At 39.5% G+C, this 18704-nt stretch overlaps 2 protein-coding genes across 2 annotated transcripts in view; one reads left to right on the forward strand and one right to left on the reverse strand.

The window, feature by feature from the left end:
• The window catches only part of USP42 (ubiquitin specific peptidase 42), a 37349-nt gene that overhangs the window by 15640 nt on the left and 3005 nt on the right, over positions 1-18704 (forward strand). The window contains exons 11-18 of the mRNA XM_067550944.1: positions 5400-5500; positions 6070-6223; positions 6652-7398; positions 8343-8434; positions 9222-10745; positions 13124-13467; positions 16695-16786; positions 18211-18254. Coding sequence (XP_067407045.1) covers positions 5400-5500; positions 6070-6223; positions 6652-7398; positions 8343-8434; positions 9222-10745; positions 13124-13467; positions 16695-16786; positions 18211-18225 — 3069 coding nt within the window. The 3' untranslated portion in view covers positions 18226-18254. The remainder of the gene's footprint in view (positions 1-5399; positions 5501-6069; positions 6224-6651; positions 7399-8342; positions 8435-9221; positions 10746-13123; positions 13468-16694; positions 16787-18210; positions 18255-18704) is intronic.
• The window catches only part of CYTH3 (cytohesin 3), a 99907-nt gene that overhangs the window by 4500 nt on the left and 76703 nt on the right, over positions 1-18704 (reverse strand). The gene's annotated exons all lie outside the window — the stretch shown is intronic.

The raw sequence follows: 18704 nt of genomic DNA on the forward strand, positions 1-18704 counted from the left end.
GGCTTTCCCAAGGAGGTAAGCTTGAAGTCTCAGGTGCCTGTCTGTGTGCTCATGGAATGGCCTTGTAGATTGAGCATGGAGCAGGAGAGTGGGATTCACCGAAGTAAGTCGGGCAACAAATGTGCTTGATTTGGGGAAATAGAGAGGTGCCTGTAGTGCATCTCTTAAACTCTCCGCAGGGCTCTGAGATGGGCATCACCATGGCACCAAACTGAGCCATTGGGGCTGAAAATTTCTCTGAAGAGAAATTTACTAAAATTATCTAAACTAAGAAACTACAAAAACTAAACTGGGCACAGTGTGAGATTTGCTGAGGCAGATGACACAGCATGCATTACTTGTGCTCTGAGGCAGCAGAGAAAGCACTGAGGTGGTTGGGGGTTATGCTTTGTTATATATTCTAAGTGCACTAAATGGTCACCATCACAAAGAAACAGTTGTACAGCCCCATAAGACAACAGTGCTTTAAAGAGGATTCTGTGTGATTAAGGCATTGGGACACCATCCCTCCACTGGAAACCAAAGAATAAATTGTTTAACAAGTTCCATCAAGCCGCTGGTGCACTAACTTTTTCAGTGTATTTCAATTTCTTTTGTCTTTGCTCTGTAGTTTGACTCTGTAAACTGAAAAAAATCTGTTAGGGAGTCTGTCCTTAATATCACTGCACAAGGCACTTTCAGCTGTGTATGGGGAAAATTGTTGTTGCCTCTAAATCTTAATCTCACTAATCTGCTCTTTCCTGTTGACACATTATTTGGCTCCATTCTCAGTAAGATAATTAAGGAGGCTTCTGAATTGTGAAAGATGATTCTTCTCCGTAAATTCAGCTCTTCTAGATGCCATTGAGTTTCTTCCCTAAAACAGGTTTAATGGAAAATTGCCTTTTTGTCCATTTCTTTGGCTAGAGTTTCCTGCTATTGCTTCAAGTACCACCTCCAGAATCCTACACTTCGGCCAAACCAAATACCTTAGGAAACTAATTTCCAAAGGTGGAACTGACTCTGCCAAGACCCCACCTCATTCTCTCTCACTAGAGGGGGGCTGTCCTGTTTGCAAGCGTTGGAGGAGAAGACATCAGTTTAGTGAAAATTTCAAGTTAACATAAAGCAGAAGTTATGGGCTTGCATTAGGCCAAAGTGCCTCACCCAGCAATATCTATGTCGTGCAGGAGGTCAAACTACATGGTCATAATTAAAGTTAAGTTTTTGTCATGGTCACTTTTAGTAAAAGTCATGGACAGGTCACAGGCTGTAAGCAAAAATTTATGGATGCCTGACCTGTCCTTGACTTTTACTAAAAATAACATGACAGAATGGGGCTGACAGGGATGAGAGCCCAAGCCCTGCTGTGGGAGAGGAGTAAGAGGCGGGTAAGGTCCAGCACATCTGCCTTGGAGGCTTAGAGCTCCACTGCCCAGGTCACTTACCTGGAGCTATGGGGTCTGGCTGAGCTCTGGTGTCCCCCCCACTGACCACGATGGCAGGGAGCTGTGTGGCTTGGAGCCCCGGGCTCTCCCCGCCATTCATGGTGGCTCGGAGCTGCACAGTCCCAGTTCGGAGTTCTAGGCTCCCCTGTGGTCTGTGGCAGTTCAGAGCTCTGGGCTTCTTCCATGACTTGCGGTGGCAGGAAATTACAGGGTTTCCTCTCCATCTGCCATGGCTTGGAGCCCTGGGTGCGCCTCACCACCTGGAGTCACTCAAAGCTTCAGGCTTCCTCTGTCTCCTGCAGTGGCTTGGAGCTGCGGGGTCCTGATTCCAAGCTGCCAGGTCCACCCCTCAGTGGCTCAGAGGTTTGGGGACCCCCATAGGAGCTGCAGAGGCCCCCACAGTGGCTGGGAGTTGGGGGGCCCTCCGCCGCCTGCAGTAGCTCAGAACTCGGGTCCCCTCCCGGCTGGGGCTGCTTGGAGCACTGGTCCTGCCCCGCCACTCAGGTAGAGAGGTGGGGGGCCGCTGCCCAGGGGACCCCGCCAGCTGACAGTTCCAGCCCCACCTCTGGCTCAAGGGAAAATGTCATTACATAATCTTATCCTTTATCATAATGGTCCCTTCTGGCTTTAAAAAATCTATGAATTATGAAGCAACCCTTAGAAATATCATCAACTCCCTCCAGAATGGGATATTAGTCGCTCCAGTTCTGTGTCACAATATAGAACCCTTGCTGTTACTACTGGAAATCTGAACTATTTTAGATGAGCTATCTCACAAGACCACCCTTCAGAATAAGACAAAGGGTTTTGTTCTAATGATTTCCTCATTTTCAAGAAAACAGAGTATCTGGGACCCTTTCTGTATCTCTGGCTTGGAACATAAAAAAGGCAGACTTAAGATGAATATGGTTTCCCTCATTCTCCAGACTTTGATTTCTCTTTTTTCACAGTGTTCAGGCATGCCTGTCTCCATGTTTTCAACCAGCAGTCTTGCAGATAGTATCTGCAGTTTTGCTTCCTGACCAGCATTACTAATTTATTGTCTATCCCTTTTGGAACTCGTCAGTGTTATGGGTTGTTATAAGTCTTGCTAGCCTAGTTAGTGGAATTTATCAGATGAAAGTATTTTGTAACTTCCCAGTTGGTTGACTAGTTTGAGTAATCTACAGTAATAAGCCAAGCACCCACCTTTATGGCTAAGACAGTGAAACTATTCATAAAGTGCTGGTTTCTCATCATTGAGCGTTTTTCTCTGGGATCCTTGCAAACTATAGCGCACCTGAAAATGTTTGAAACCACCCAGTGGAAACTTACTAGGTTAGCCTCTCTTCAGCAACACAAGTTACTTCCTTTCCTATCTAGAGAGGCAGCCACTGCACATTTCATGATAATGGGGGCTTATTTGACTACTTCAAATGTCACGTCCTTTGCTCCTGAGAACAGATCTCAGGACTCTGAGTCTTTAATCTTTATTTCTCACTATCTCATGGAGTAGTTATTTATGTTGACTTTCGGCAATATCTTGAGGTCCTTGGACCATGTGATCATGGTCACATTAGCTGCTAGCAAGGAAGGCCTGTAGACCCCATCTGGATGGTTTAGCTGCATACATGGCAAGAAATTATTCCTGTTGTAATAACTTCAAATTCAAGGCTTTGTTTGATCCTATAGCACATTCCATCATATGGATGTAAATGAGACCTGGTTGGATACACATTACCAACATCTGTTAGAGGAATCCAGACGCTAGCTCTGAACCAGGAAATGAATGAGTTCCACAGATTTTGTTGTACTGTTAAAAAAAAAAAAAAAATTCCTTCTGTCAGCTATGAATCTGCCAATTTTATTTAATATCCCCATGGTCTTGTATGAGAGAGAGATGTATGGAAGTTGGCTTAAGTTTTTTTTCTCTTGCTTTACGTAGAGCTTGAATTACCCTTGACTTTGATGTCTTTTGCTTTCAGTATCTACCTCAAGGCTGTGCTACAGCACAAGTCACTTATCTGATAAACTTCCTTTTATTCTCTGGGGTGATCGGTGTCCTTATGCATGCCTGCTTACCCCAGACTCCTGAAAAAACTAACACAATTCAGAGTTTACATTATCCTTGTACTGTTCTGGTCTCAATTAAGAGTTTGAAAATTAAAATGACTAGAGGTCTGGGATTTACTATAACAAATCCTGGACCTAGTACTATAAAAAAAAGCAATCTCATTTTAAAGCATGAATGACACTTAATATTTTAACATTTTTAAAACATTTTTTTCATTGTTTTTGCAAATGTGTAAGTGTTCATGTCTCCACTGAGACTTCCTCTCCTGAGGAGGTCCTAAACTGCTGCTGCACAGTTATATATTCAAAAAGTTATGAATGGCCCAATAAAGTTAAGAAATGGTCAGACTCTGTCTTTGTATTTTTGTCTGATATTTTGCACATAACTATTGATAATGAAAGGTTTTACACAGTTAACATTTAAGTAACAGATATTGAATAAATTAAGAGTCACCCATGTTATAAAATCCAGTATCTCAGATTGTGTCACAGAGAAATGCTTTGGTAGATGAGTAGACTTTCTGGACTAGAAAACTCTTCCACGTGCTAGTCCTCCAACAGTGTCTTTGACTCTGTTTCCTTTTGAACCTTTGGCTCAGGTTTCTGGCTCTAAATGACAGTGTTTCTTGTTTTTCCTTTCCTCTGGTTCCATTACTTTATCATATTGCTGCTGTGTCTGTAGGTTTGCATAAAATTAAAGTAGAAGAGAACTGTCTCTCTCCTTCCTATAATTCTGTAATATGCTGATGTAAATTAACCCCTTCTGTCTGCTTCATACATGGTTAGATTCTCTCTGAGAATCTTCCTCCTACAGTAAATTTTTAAATAAATATTCTTTTAGAGTTTGTGTTTGCTAAGCAAAAAATTTACCTGCTTTCACAGAACACTTTTCCTTTAGTTTTGTTTTATCGTGTTCCTTTTTCCCTTGAAGGATATTACTGATTTTTATAGCTTGCTTTCCTTCTTGATAAGGAATACATGAACTTGAATCTAAAACATAATTTCTCCCTCCTTGCAGCACAGAGCTCACTTCAGCTCTTCATTGCTGGCTGTAAAAGTATTCTTCTGTAGTCACACACTCAACAAAGACCCCACTTTTGAAGTACAATCTTCTGTTCCTTGTTAGAACCAATAAGGTTGCTGTGGTTTTTTTTTGGCTAACTCCCCATAAAATGGTGTGATATTTCATGTGAAAGGATATGCGCTGGGTTTCTGGAGTTGCTATGCCATATTAGACCAGTTTTCCATGCAGTCCAGTACAGAGTGCAGTACCAGGTGCTGGAAAGGAAGGCACAAAGAAACCCTATAGTGGACAACTGTGGAACAACTTGCCCATAAGGGCAATCTCTTCCTAATCCCTGTCAGGGGTTGTCTTATGCTCTGAAGCAGATGGGTTTATATCCCTTATAAAAATGTTTATTCTGTCTGTTGTATCTGTGGGTATTTACATCTTTAGAAACCTTTATTCCTTTTTCAAATTTTCCTAAGCTCTTGGCCTCTATCTTGTGCAAGTGAGTTCCACAGATTGTGTTGTGCTTTTATTAGTTATGAATTTGTTGCCAGTTTTCTTATTTAATGTCCCTTTGTTCTTGTAGTATGTGATTTATTGTTTGAATCCTTGAAGGGACAGTGTTTTAGCATAACAGGTCCTCTCTAAACAATAAAACTGTTTCTGAGAACAGTTCCCTAGAGTAAAGTCTGCACTGGTGAAGGAGAACATTCACTAACAAAAGTTACTGATACTGAATCTCTCTAGATAAGGGATTTCATTAAAAAAATCATTAGTGTGTACATCACTATAATGAAAATTGTGCTATATTTTGGAGCGCTCTTTATTCTTCTGCAGTTTAGTAGTTACCTATGTTGTTTTTCTAGCAGATTTTGTAACTGATTTAAAAGATGTCATTGACTTATTTGCAGGCCAGTAATGGGCAGTGGTACCAGATGAATGATTCTATTGTATCCAACAGTGACATCAGAGCTGTACTTAATCAGCAAGCTTATGTGCTCTTTTATATCAGGTAATATCAAGTACTCCAATGTGTTCAAGATTCAGTTACTTTCCTGTCCTTGATAATTTTTTTTTCTTCCCACTTGTGTGTTTTCCTCTCCTGGGAAAAATTTCAATTTGGTTAATTCATCTCTGTCTACTCTAACTCCACCTATAATTTAAGCTGTAGAAATTGTTCTTCACTGCCTGACCTAAATTTTTTTGCTTGTATAAGTTATTAAATGCCTGTCATCCTCCATCCACCACTGAAAGAGTCATCTATAGAATGAAGTGATTCCTGTGTAGGTGGAGCATTTTGAATCTTTTGGATCAAATGCTCTGTAATGGGCTGACTTTGGGGGTGGAAGACAGGTGGTGGTGCATGTTGTGAAGTTAAGAGTTGATGTTTGGGGTTGGGAAATTATAATAGGAGGTCTGTTATCTAACTTATGAATTGCAGCCTGGGTTAAGGTTTGTTTAAAACTTTTTTTTTTTTTTTTTTTTTTTTTAAATAAACTGCGGGATGTCTAAAGCCTGGGCTAAACAAAAGAACAAATCTGAATGAATGAATAAATAAATAAATATGTGTCGTTTTTTCAGGTCCCATGATATGAGAAATGGAGGAGAACACCCCCATTCCATTCATACACCAGGACAGTCTTCTCCCCGTCCAGTTATCAGTCAGCGGGTGGTTAATAGCAGGCAGGCTGCATCAGGATTTATTGGACCACAGCTTCCTCCTCATATGATTAAGGTAATCTTCATATGTAGTTAATGGTATCAAAATGATGGCAGGAGTTTTGTTTTATGCTGTTTTGCACTTCAGTTGAGACAGTGAAGCCAGATTGGCTTGTTCTCAGGTATTAGTACAAATGTGCAAGGGTTAGCAAAAAACAAGGTTTTTTTGTTTTGGAGTTTTATTTTTTTGTTTTTGTACCTTAACACCAACTGCAATCCTTTGTTGGTTGGTTAGGTTTTTCAAACACAAAAAAAATTTAACACTGAAATTCTGGATCTAAACTATCTGCAAGGTTTTAATATATCATTAATACAGGGGTGTGTTTTCTGCTTAGCCACTGAGGCAATTTGTAGAAACATCAAGTAAACCCATTATGTCTTGGGATAGTAAATGCTGTCTATATACATGCACACATTTTCATAGTGATTTCTTTGTCATTACAGAATTCTAGCCATTTAAATGGAACTGGATCACTAAAAGAAACTCCAAGCAGTTCTGTGGCAAGTGCTAGTAATGTTACCCTAAATAGGCCAACTTCAGCTCCACCTTCAACTTCCACTCAAAACTGGACAATTAACAGACCCACTATTCCTGACCCTTCGAAAAAACAGAAAATCACTATCAGTATTCACAATAACAAATTGCCTACTCGCCAAACTCTGTCTCAACCCAACCTTCATAATTCTTTGGAGAATCTCAGCAAGCCCGTTCCTTCATCAACAATTACGAATTCCTCTGCAGTAAAGTCTACCTCAAGTGCACCTACAATGTCAGTTGCTACTAAAGTATCTAAACAAACAGCTCCTAGTGAATCTTGTTCTAAGCCATTAATGAATGGCAAGTCTAAACTAAACTCTAGTACGTTGGTCCCTTACGGTGCAGAATCTTCAGAAGAATCTGATGAGGAGTCGAAGGGATTAGTTAAGGAGAATGGCCACTCAAAATCTTTTAATGGAATTTTGATTGGAAATGTAGTTAGTACATTACAGAACTCCTGTTCCTCCTGTCAAGATGCTGAAGAGGCTGTATCCCAGCATGTACTGCCAAAAAACGTTACAGTCAATGGTGCTATTAGTATAGATAGTGATCCGGAAGCAAATGGATTGAAATTTGATGAATCCACTTGTCAAGTCAAGCCTGTTAAATCTACAGAAATTTCATTTTCTAAAGTGAATGGATTGCATGGAAAAGTGAGTTTTACATTTGTTTCAGCTAGAATGTCTTTTCCTGGCAAGTTATAAATATGACTGAGATTTGTTCAGTATTAAAATGTTCCTAATTCAGGCGAAGTTCAGAGGAAAATATACAACACTAACTGTAGTCATAGTACTTTGCTGTGATCCCTTAGAATTTGCATAATAAGAGGTTGAGCTGAGTCAACACTTAGGAATCTCATTTCTCCATCAGTAGGATGGAGAGAGTATGCATCTCTGTCGTGTCTTAATATTTTGTATTTATATAATGTTTTGCAAACACTAACGATTCTTCTGAGGTGGGTACAGTAAGCATTATGTTGTGCTTGGGCACCAGAGAGGTAGACGTGCTAAATACCTAGCTATAATTCTGTAAAATGGGGAAACTGAAATGTGGAGAGGTTAAGTGACTTACCTGAGGCTGTGTAGCAAGTCAGGATTAGGGATCTGGGACTACAAAACTACACTGCTTTTTTATGAAGGTTGATGTTTAAGTAGAGCTTTGAGGTAGAAAAGTGTTCAGTGGTTATTGTCCCAGTGCATGTTAAGTTGGTCATTGCATTAGGTGTGCAGTCTTTCAGATGAGACAAAAACTGTGGTGCTGACCATTAAAGAACCTATGGCACTCTGTGCTGTTTCTGGTGCATTGTCCAGGTTTCATCTGACAGTTGTATTCTGCCTGCCTTAATTCCCCTGCAGTTTAAAGTGTATAGTATCTACTTAATTTTTCCTTTCCTAGGTTGTGACGTAGCATTGTTGTGTGCTGTTAATGCTTGCAGTATTGAATTGTTGGGGTGCCTTGCCTAAAATGATCATGTGTATAGTTTGTATGTCAGCTTATGATTGGAAAGTGCTTTAGGATTTTTTTCGGCTGAGATGCTATATAAGTTTGTATAATTGCTATCATTCTATTCGTGTTAACTCATACCTTTTAATTGTAGATAATACCTACAGCTTTGTCACCAGTTCCTGAAGATAGAATCTTAGAGGCTTTCAGATATAACCAGTTGAAAAGCTTGTCAGAGGAAATAAGGTAAAATAAGTATGCTTTGTCCAATTAAGATTCCATACAAGTTCTGTTATGGGTATACCTAACTATTAATACTACTTATATAGAAAAATTTCAGTCACTGCAAGAATACCATACTGAAACTAATGGTAGTGAGAACAGAACCTATGTTTGGCACTGTGCCTATTATTTTGATATTAAAAACTTGTTGATGCCTCATGGAAAACTTTGGAAAAACATTCTATGTAGAAACCATTCTGTCTTATTGTCTATATTTTCTATATTCCTCTTCCCCTTTTTTTTCACTCCTAGGGATGCATGCATGAACACGATATCTATTTATTAGTGTGGGTATAACTATTTTTCGGTCTACCACACTTCTAAAATATGGGCAGCTCATTAGGAGTAATCCCAGCTGCTCTGCTAGGACACTGACCAGGTGAGTGTAAATTCCTGCCACCTGCCTTCCCTTGCCTCTGGGAGGGAGGGAGAGGGAAACCCACTATTACAACGTTTTTATTGTGGGGAAGGGCAAGGGTAGTGGGTTTTGCTATGGTCCTGAGTCAAAAGGGGAAAGAGATGGGGAGGAAATAGGAGAGCGAACAGGTATTGCACCTAGAGTAAGCAAAAGAGCCTTCCCCATGGGGAGGGAATATAGTATAAGTAGATGTGTTTCTAAACAGAATGTCTTTCAGAGTTTTCCAGGAGTCAGATCTTTACTGATTAAAAGGATTTTACTCTTAACAATCATCATGTAGAACATTCGACTTATTTATGATGAAAGTCACAAATACATTTCTCTTTTGTGCAGTGCAACTGGACCTGAAAAACCTTCTAAAAATGATGGTCATGTAGAAACCTTAGCCAGTGGCAACAGTACTGTTTCCTATGAGAAGTCTAGCAAAGTTCCCGCTAACCTTAGCTGCAATGTCCAGAATCCTTGTACTGCATCAGATCCTGAGACCATATCTACCAAAGAAGAAATTGCCGAAAGTATTGTATCAAAAACTGATAATGCACATTCTGATAGCAGTGGTCAGTGTAACACTAAGAAAAGATCCCTGGGAGTTGATGATGAATTTTCTAAGCAGTGTGATGCCAAGGACTATGCAGACAAGATAAGAGGACTACAAGAGGTAAAAATGACTTTGAAGGAGAGTCCTTTGCACGTCAGAGGGTCTGCTGAGACTACAGAGAAATTGGGGCAAAGCCCCTTTATAAAGTCTGACAGTGAATGTAGTTCTAAAAAACTTGCAACTCTAAACATTATAGATAAATGCCAAGAAACAAAGGAGAGTGCTAATGACACAGATGTACCACCTACTAATGACTCTTCTGTTACAAGGTTGGATAAAGTTTTAGAGAGTCATTATTCTAAAGAAAATGATGAACTGGATGGTAGTGAAAGATGTGAAGAAAATAATGATAGGCAAAAATTTAAGTCTCATTCTCCGGTTAAGGAAAACGTTTGCACTCCCAAAAAAATTGACAAAGGGCATTACCGTACTAAAAGAGAGCGCTCTGAGAGTGAAGAGCAGGAAAAGCAAACCAGAAGCAAACCAGATAGTGATTATTCCAAAAAAAGGCACTCCTACAGCAAGGAGAGGATTAAACAAGATCGCTATAAGCAGCAGCACTGTAATGGAAATAAGTACAAACTTCTGCATAATGAAAGAAACAGCCCTAGTAATGACAGAAATTTAGGAAAATATACCCATTATAGATCCCAAAGTAGAGGAAAAACTGATCAGGAGAGGAGTAGATATTACCATTCCAAAAGGGAAAGGTCTTGGAGTAGGGAAAGATATTACCAAGATACACCGAGGAGATGGGACAAGAACAGATATTATAATGATTATCATCCTCCTTATACAGCAAGAGAGGATCGAGAGAGAAAATTCTCTCATGGGGACAGAGACTATGACAAATCAAGTCAGGTTTACAATAATAGGTCACACAAGGATTATTATTACACAAGCAGATGGAATCATGAACCAATGGCTAAAGAGAGAGAGAAACATCATTTCAGCAGCTCCAAAATAGACTTATATCATTGCTCAGCTCCCTCTCAGCACTCTGAAAAATATTCCCATGAAAAATGTGCACCCATGTCTGAAGAAAACAATTCAAGTTTTGAGGATTCTTGCCACAAAAACGAATATCTAAAAGACAGAAAAAGAAAATGTGCTAGTGTAGAAGGTAGTAACAGTGATACAGAAAAGAAACGCAGAAGATGTTTGCAGATTGAGCCAATGGAAGAGCAAAAAGTGAAAAAACACAAGAAGTCCAAGAAAAAAAAGAAGTCTAAAGATAAACACCGAGAAAAAGATGACAGGTAAGCAACAGAGACTTTTATTTACAATGTTCTAAACAAACTTCACTTCCTAATTTGTTTCTGGATATTTTCCTGGTCTTCCCCTTTTTTCCATTGCTTCAGACCCATTACACTGTAAAATCCGTCATGGGATCATGCTATTAATTTGATGTTTCTTGCGTAGAACGGATCAAACCATGTTGTTGAGTTGTGTGAGAACTTTTGGAATAGCATCAAACAAATAGTGTTATAATGATCTGCACAAAGATCCTGACTACGTTTATTGCACACTTTACAAAACACGCTATGGTCAACCTTGGGTAGGCAGGCCATGACATAACTTTTCCTCCTAAAGTAGAGATGTCCTAAATTTGTTCATAACAAATGATAGCCTGGAATAGAGAGGTGCAGGCACGCAGCTTTTCTTTTAACTGAATGGAAGCGGTATGTGTCCTGTCACAAGTCTAGAACAGTCTGGAGTGCACAGGAGCACTTCATGTGTATAGGAAGAGGTTTGGGAAGAGACTAGTGCTTCTCTGCCTTCCCTCTGATAAAAGAGGAGATTTTGTTGGATAGAGAAGTGTAGGTGCAGTGAACTACAGGAGATAGAGAAGGCAGGGAAATGCTAATGCTTTCCTTCTTCTTTCTTCTGAACCCTTGAGTTGATCCTGAGGTCCTCCACCTGGACTCCCCTGCTCCTACCAAACCCCATCAAAGAAAAAACGAGAGTCCTGTAGCACTTTAAAGACTAGCAGATTTAATTTCTGCAGGCATACCTCTACAAAAAACTTCAAAAACAGACTTCAAAGAGAAACTACTGAGCTAGAAATCATCTGCAAACTTGACACAATCAAACTGGGTCTGAATCGGGACTTGGAATGGTTATCTCATTACAAGAAGTAATTGTCACTGTCACACATTCTCACCTCCTAATCAATGGTTATGAATAGGCCTCAACTACTCTAACTGAATGGACTTCGCTTTTATCTGCCTTCCCCATTGTTATTACTTAACCTTGGATATGTGTGTGTGTATATATATATATATATATATATACCTCCTATGTGATTTCTGTTCTTTACATCTGACGAAGTGGGTTACAGCCCACAAAAGCTTATGCCTGCAGAAATTAAATTTGTTAGTCTTTAAAGTGCTACAGAACTCTCGGTGTTTTTGCTGTATACAGATTAACACAGCTACCCCTCTGGAACTTTTCCCCATCAAAGAAGAATCTCTTCCCCTCCACAAGAAGGCTCATGGTTGCAGTGGGATTCTTATTTGCACAGGGCAGCAAATCCCAGCCAGCCCAGGGAACCACCTTTATCCTACAGCTCTCCAGCTATATTAATCTGCAGTGCTGAAACCCCTTTTGTCTCCCACAGAATCCAATAATATCCCCTATTGTTTTATATTGTAGAAAAGGAAACTTATAGCAAGTCATAGCTTTACTTAGGCTTTGTGAAATAAGAAGCCTGAGACGTTTATTTAGAAGTCTCCCAAAAAGTCAGAATTAAGTGAAACTTCAAAAAACTTCAAAATTGCTTAGAATTCCTTCATTATGGAAGTGTGTGTTATGAAAACCGCGGGGGCTTTCAAAGTGGCCTGCCATTCCCTTCCCACTGGGCTGCAGACCCAGGCGGAGCGCGTTGCTAGGGCTATAAGACCGGTGCAAGCTCCTTGCTGCAGTCAAGGGGACGGGAGGTCAGCACTGCCCTCCCCCTGGCTGTAGCAGGGAGCACGGCAAAGCGCTCTGCCTGGGTCCCTAGGTGCTAGTGTCCCTGCTGGAGCCAGAGGGAGGGGAGCACTGATCTCCTGTCCCCCTGGCTGCAGAAGGGAGCCGCTGCCTAGGGATCAAGGCAGAGCGCATGGGACTACAGAACACATGCGGTTTCCCTGTTGCAACCAGGGATGGGAGATTAGTCAGGAGGGAGGCAGCCTCCTCGCTGAACTCCTTCTGTCTAGCTGCAGTGGGGGGACAGGGAGCGCTGCTGGTGGAGACTGGTGGCCCTTCAGGATTGTAACAATGATATCGGTGGCCTTCGAGCCAAAAAGGTTGGGAACCACTGGCTTAACAGTTTCCTTGCTGCTGAACACAACTAATGTATTAGGCAAAGTGCATTATCCCATGTTTTCAGCAGACAGCACAGATGCTGGAGTAGAAGAGCAGCAAGCAGCACAGCTATTAAGAAAATAAGATGTGCTCTTTATATAAAGCTTTGGCCAGGCTGATTTTAGTGAATATGACCTGTGGCCAAATTTAGGATAATCTCTTTTATATTGTCCTAAACTCCCTCAAAAGTTAATAAGTTGTATATGTATAAATACACTATTGTTAAAGATATTATATTTTAAGCATCATTTTTTTTTCATATTAACTTGTATGTTTTTTTTTCCCCCAGACATCACCAGGATTCAGACTTATCTGGGGCCTGCTCTGATTCTGACATCCACAAACATAAGAAAAAGAAGAAGAAAAAGAAGAAACATACAAAGAAATCTGAGGGCTTTATTGAATATTTAGATCCCCATATCCAGAAGGCTGCTGACTCTGACACTAATAACTCTAAGACATGGGAGAAAAAAGGAGAATTTAATTGTACAGATGCCCCTCCATCTGAAGAATATAGTAAACAGGGGAGTAAATGGCCTCATGAGGGAGGGGATGCTGATTCCTGTCATAAAACAAAATACATAGGAAGAGGCAAGGAAAATAGCTATCACATATCTAAAGAGTATAATAAAGGTAAGAGACCATTAGAAATTAATGGGATTTCTATTTTTTCAAATAGATAAAAATATTTAAAGTCATATTAAGTGCTTTGTAATATATATACAGTATGTCACATCTTCCAGACACCAAACAATTCAATGATGTTGGATAATTTCTTCAGTTTTGTATGTCTGAAATAAAGTAGATCAAATTAATGATTTTTTTTTTTAACCTGCCCTGGGTTATTAACTAGGTAGTTGCTGTCTTCAGCATGTTTGTTACAACATATGCCTATATCGATGAGTTATAGTATGAGCTTCTATCAGGTGGGGAATAGCATTGTTGCTTTTGTCTATTCTGCCTGCGTCAAGCCTGCTTAATTTAAATATTTGTCTTTTTATTTTTTTCCTGAGCACAGTATTTTTATACTAATTTCTTTGAATTCCTTATTTTGTTTTATTTTGGGGGGAGAGAAGGGGGACAAGAAAAGAGAGTACACAATTTTGGAATCCAGTAATCCTTGACCTACAAAGTCTCTACACAAAACCACTCATAAAAAACCGACTAATGTGTTTATCTACATTATCATGTGGGACAGATTCTAATTCATCCCTCCTTTCCAGAGCAGGGGAGTGAGAGGAAAGCCTTACGTTGCGCTGTAATAACTCCTCTGGCCATGTTTGAAGCGTTAGTGACTGGCTAAGGGGATAACCCCTTGCATAAGGGAGTGGATAGCACTATGTTGTTGTAATTAGCTAAACTTGTGAGTAAAGGAAATGAAGAAAATAAATAAGGGTGGATGATTTAAATAAAAATAATTTAAATCAGCAAGCAGGAAACTTTGACAAATAGATTTTAATGTTGTTTTGCAGTGGGACTGGGCTTGGATCAGGAGACCTGGATTCTATTCACAGCTCAGTCATTGATCTGCTGGGTGACCTTGGATACCTCATCTGTAAAATGGGGAGAATGACAGTGACATCCTTCATCAAGTGCTTTGAGATCTAATGATAAATGCTGTATAAGATCTAGATATTTGCACTTTTTAGTTATTTTCCTAAAGGAAAGAGAGGTTAATTCTCATTGATTAGTATAGCCATTAAAACAAATTGATTTGCCATCAAATGCGGCTTTTTACACTAAATTTGATACTTTTGCTAATCAGGAAGATACAGTGCATCTACACACATTTTTAAAGAAATTATATAGCTTAACATATATATATATTCAGATTCTTAATTTTTTGTTAGAAAATGGTGAACAGCTCATTTCTATATTCTTTTGTATCAAACGGCATTTGGATGGTATTTAATTAATGTAAGCAATTTTTTTAGTTAAATAAAACTACTGTTAATGTGCTGGATGCATAAAGTTTATCAAACAATGTTTTGCATTTATAACTGATTTTATTAAACAGAGGAAATATTGATTGTACTTAGTGACTATTTCTAGTTACCATGAGCCAGATTTTCAAAGGTATTTAGGCACCTAAAGATGCAGATAGAGGCCCAGTGGGATTTTCAAAAGCGCCTAAGGACAAGGTAGGAACATAATGCCCATTGAAATCAACAGGAGTTGCAGCCTAACCTGCTTAGGTATTTTTGAAATCCCATTAAGCCCCTATTTGCATCTTTCAGCCTAAATACTGTTTAAAAATCTGGCCTGTTGCCCAGGTTTTTACAAGTAGTAGATTTCATCCTTTCCCAACTGACTTTTATTTATAGAGTGGAAGAGAAAAAACAAGCTTTCCTGCTTTGTCTGCTCCCAGTCAGTTTCTCGACTTTGAATGAACTAGTCCAAATGAAGAAAACATTTTCTCTGCATCTGCTAGCTTAAGGCAAAAGCTCACAACAGAAACGGAAAGTTCTGAAATTTGGGAAAATGTAAATCACTCGATTGTGAAGATTGAAAATAATAGCTACTTAATGCAGTACATAATATTGTTACAAAGCTTGAGTTGGCCCCAAAAGTTCAAGATGTTTTCCTTCTGATTTTGTATATAATTAAAAAAAGCAGCACCCTTTAGTTCCTTAAAACTTGAAGGGCTCATTGATGCACCATATTTTTATTTAAATTATTTCAATAGATTATAGTAAATTGAGGCCTTAACATAAATTAAAATTAAATATGAAATTGACAAATAGGTTTATTTTTAAGAATGTATTTAATTTAAATTTTAACTGACTTTTTAAAAAAAAAAAATCAATTTTTATCCACCCTTTTGTAAATACAAGCAAACCATATAAGGGAGAAAGAGCTTGTCAAATACCCATTCTTCAAAACAGTTGTCCAGCACAAAGATAGTCAGCAATGTACCACACACAGACAGTCTTTGCCCCAAGAGGTCATGAATTAAGGAAGATATAAGATTGAACACACTGGGAAGTCTCCCTGTGGGGATGTATTAGTAATTTTATTATACTGTATAAACTCATCAGCTAAGGTCCTTGCAGAAGTATTTTTTTAATAATGCTTTCCTCTTAATTCTTTTATCTGAAGAGTTGAAATTCCTTTATAAATCTGGAGCAGTATCACCATATTGCAGATAGGGAAACTGAGGCACAGAGGTTAAATGATGTGCACAAGGTCCTTGCAGCAAATCAGTGACAGAGCTGGGACTTGAATCCAAAACTGACTCCCAGGCCCATGTTCTATTCGCTGGACTATACTTTCTTGGGACTTGCATGAAGCTAGACTGCTAGTTCGACAAATTAGGACTGGGGGAGTGTATTTCATGCAGAGTGGTGGTATAGTCAAATGCACAGAGATGGAGGAGATTAACAGGGTATTGAAACTGATATAGTTAGTTGCTGGAGGAATTGAGTTAGAGGAGATCTGAAATGTAGGTCAGGGCAGTGTTGTGAAGGGCTTTGAAAGACATGAACCAGTAGTTTAAACTTGATGTAGTGTTTAATTGGAGCACCAATGAAGGAATTCAGAGAGGGCAGTAAATTCACTCTGATCAATCAAAGACAATTTGGAAGCTGCATCTTGGACAAACTGGGAAGGAGTGAAGTAAGGGGAAGAAATTTCAGTAATCAAGATGGGAGATGATGCTGTATGACTTCCAAATACAGATTAGTAACGTTGCAATAAAAACATCTTATTAACAATGGCTGCCAAAATGAGTGACTTCATTAGAAAATCACTACCCCAGTAACAATTTCAGGTTATACTAAGAGTGCTGACTTGTTAATCAAAATAATGCTAGTTTGATAATTAAGTGGGTATTGTTAATGTTGAAATACCTTCTGTTTCAGCTATAGACCTACCTTGTCATAAGGACCATGGACACACAGTCATTAAATCTTTGGATGGCAACTTTGCATACACAGATGAAACCAGATGGAAAGTATGTTAAATTCCTGTGATTCTATTTCATTTTGGTTATAGTAATACAGATAAATGGGCTGCTGCAAGCTTTTTAACCTTCGTGCATAGTCAGTCCAACTTTTTTCCCTGTTTTAAGAGATCAATGACATCTTCCATACACAACAAAAAAATACAATCCTAATTTGGATTCTAAGTGTAATTTGCATTGGACTCTCTCCTACTGCTCTCACCTAACACCAACATCCTATATGGTTTTGAATTACTTTTATTAACCCATTGACAGCAGCAGCAGACTTGATGCACCATACATTTCAGACACTGATAGCTATAAGTTCTTGACATTTTCTTGTTTTAAATAACTTAGTTTATGAACATTTAAATAAGAAGAACTATTTAAATTCCTGTGATATAGATATAGTTCCAGGTATCCAAATACCTTTATAAATATGTATAGTGACAGACTAATTTCCAAGTCTTAATATTTTTCCTTGTATTGCTGTAGAGTGGTACAGATTAAAAGAGTGGCTTCCGAAAGCTGAGCACCACTTGCTAGACACTAAAACTCAGGGACTGAACAGACACATTGCATTTATGGTTTATTACAACACTCTGTAACCTATTAACCCCCTCTTTTTGTTCTATGATTGCAGAGGTGTTAAAAGGTTAACACTCTGCCTTGAATGGTCCCTTCGAATACGTGCTAACTACTTATGCTAAACAGTCTGTTCCACCCTACATTTAGCTGATGCTCAGAGTACCTTTCCTAAACCTGAAGAAGAGCTCTATGTAGCTTGAAAGCATGTCTCTCTGACCAACAGAAGTTGGTCCAATAAAAGATATTACCTCCGTGACCTTCTCTCTCTAATATCCTGGAACCGACACAGCTAAAACTATACTGCGTACGCCAGAGGTCCCCAAAATGTGGGGCGCACCCCCCAAGGTGGTGTGAAGGAACATTGGAGGGTGTGGCAGGGCCTGGGCCAGCCCCAATAGGGGGGGCGTTGAGGGAACACCATCCCCCACTGTTCTGCCCTGACCTCTGCTCTGGCTCCCCGCCACCCAGCTGTGGCTCCGGCTTCGGCTCCCAGTCCTGATGCCCAGCCACCCATTCCTGCAGCTGCTGCTGCTTCCAGACTTTGCCACCATGGACCCATCCGGCCCTTAGCCACTTCACCCCTGGCCATTACCCCCACTCCCAGCCTCAGCCCCCAACCGCAGCCCTGTTCCGAGTCCTGGCCCCTCTCCCAGCCACAGCTGAGGGGAGAGAAGGGGTACAAACTAAACAATTTGGGGACCATTGGCATACATCAACTGATTGTAATACTTAGCTGGGATTTTGTTTTTTCCCCATCACTAGCACAGCAGCGCTCTGTGAAATAGCAACTGAATTATACTGATTTTATAACAATTGAGATCTTGCCAACCTGTTTTCCTTTCTTGTAGGTGGGTGAAAAGTAATCCTTGCAGAAGAAACTCACTAGCCACAGGCAAGTTGTATTTGTCAATCATCAGTATCTTATATGTCCTGGGCACTTGGGTGAGGGGAGCGCTTCTGCTAACAAATAGTGGACTGAAGATGCATATAACTTTGGGTGAAAAATTAGCATCTTACTGCCCACTAATGGTCAAAGTGTCAGCAGTGTTATTCTAGCATAGATAACAAGTGAACTTAAGCATCTCGAAAGCTGTGAGCTGCATTATATGTTACAGCTGGTTTATTAACACATGGAGAAATTCCTTTAAATTTGATTTAAATTGTTATCATCGTCTGCTAGTCTTGCTTTTGGAATGACTTTTCATTTATTAAAAAAGCAGCTATTTTTATTGCTAAGTTAAACTGGCCTTGGATTAATAGTAGCTTTCTGCACTGAAAGGTCCCTTCAGGACAAGAAATGGAGGGTAACTGTAGAAAGAGAAACAACTAGTGTCGGAAAGGG

Source organism: Emydura macquarii, unplaced genomic scaffold (assembly GCF_026122565.2).
Source record: "Emydura macquarii macquarii isolate MOO-44397 ecotype Brisbane River unplaced genomic scaffold, CSIRO-AGI_Emac_v2 contig_1348, whole genome shotgun sequence".
In the NCBI taxonomy this organism is placed as follows: Eukaryota; Metazoa; Chordata; order Testudines; family Chelidae; genus Emydura; species Emydura macquarii.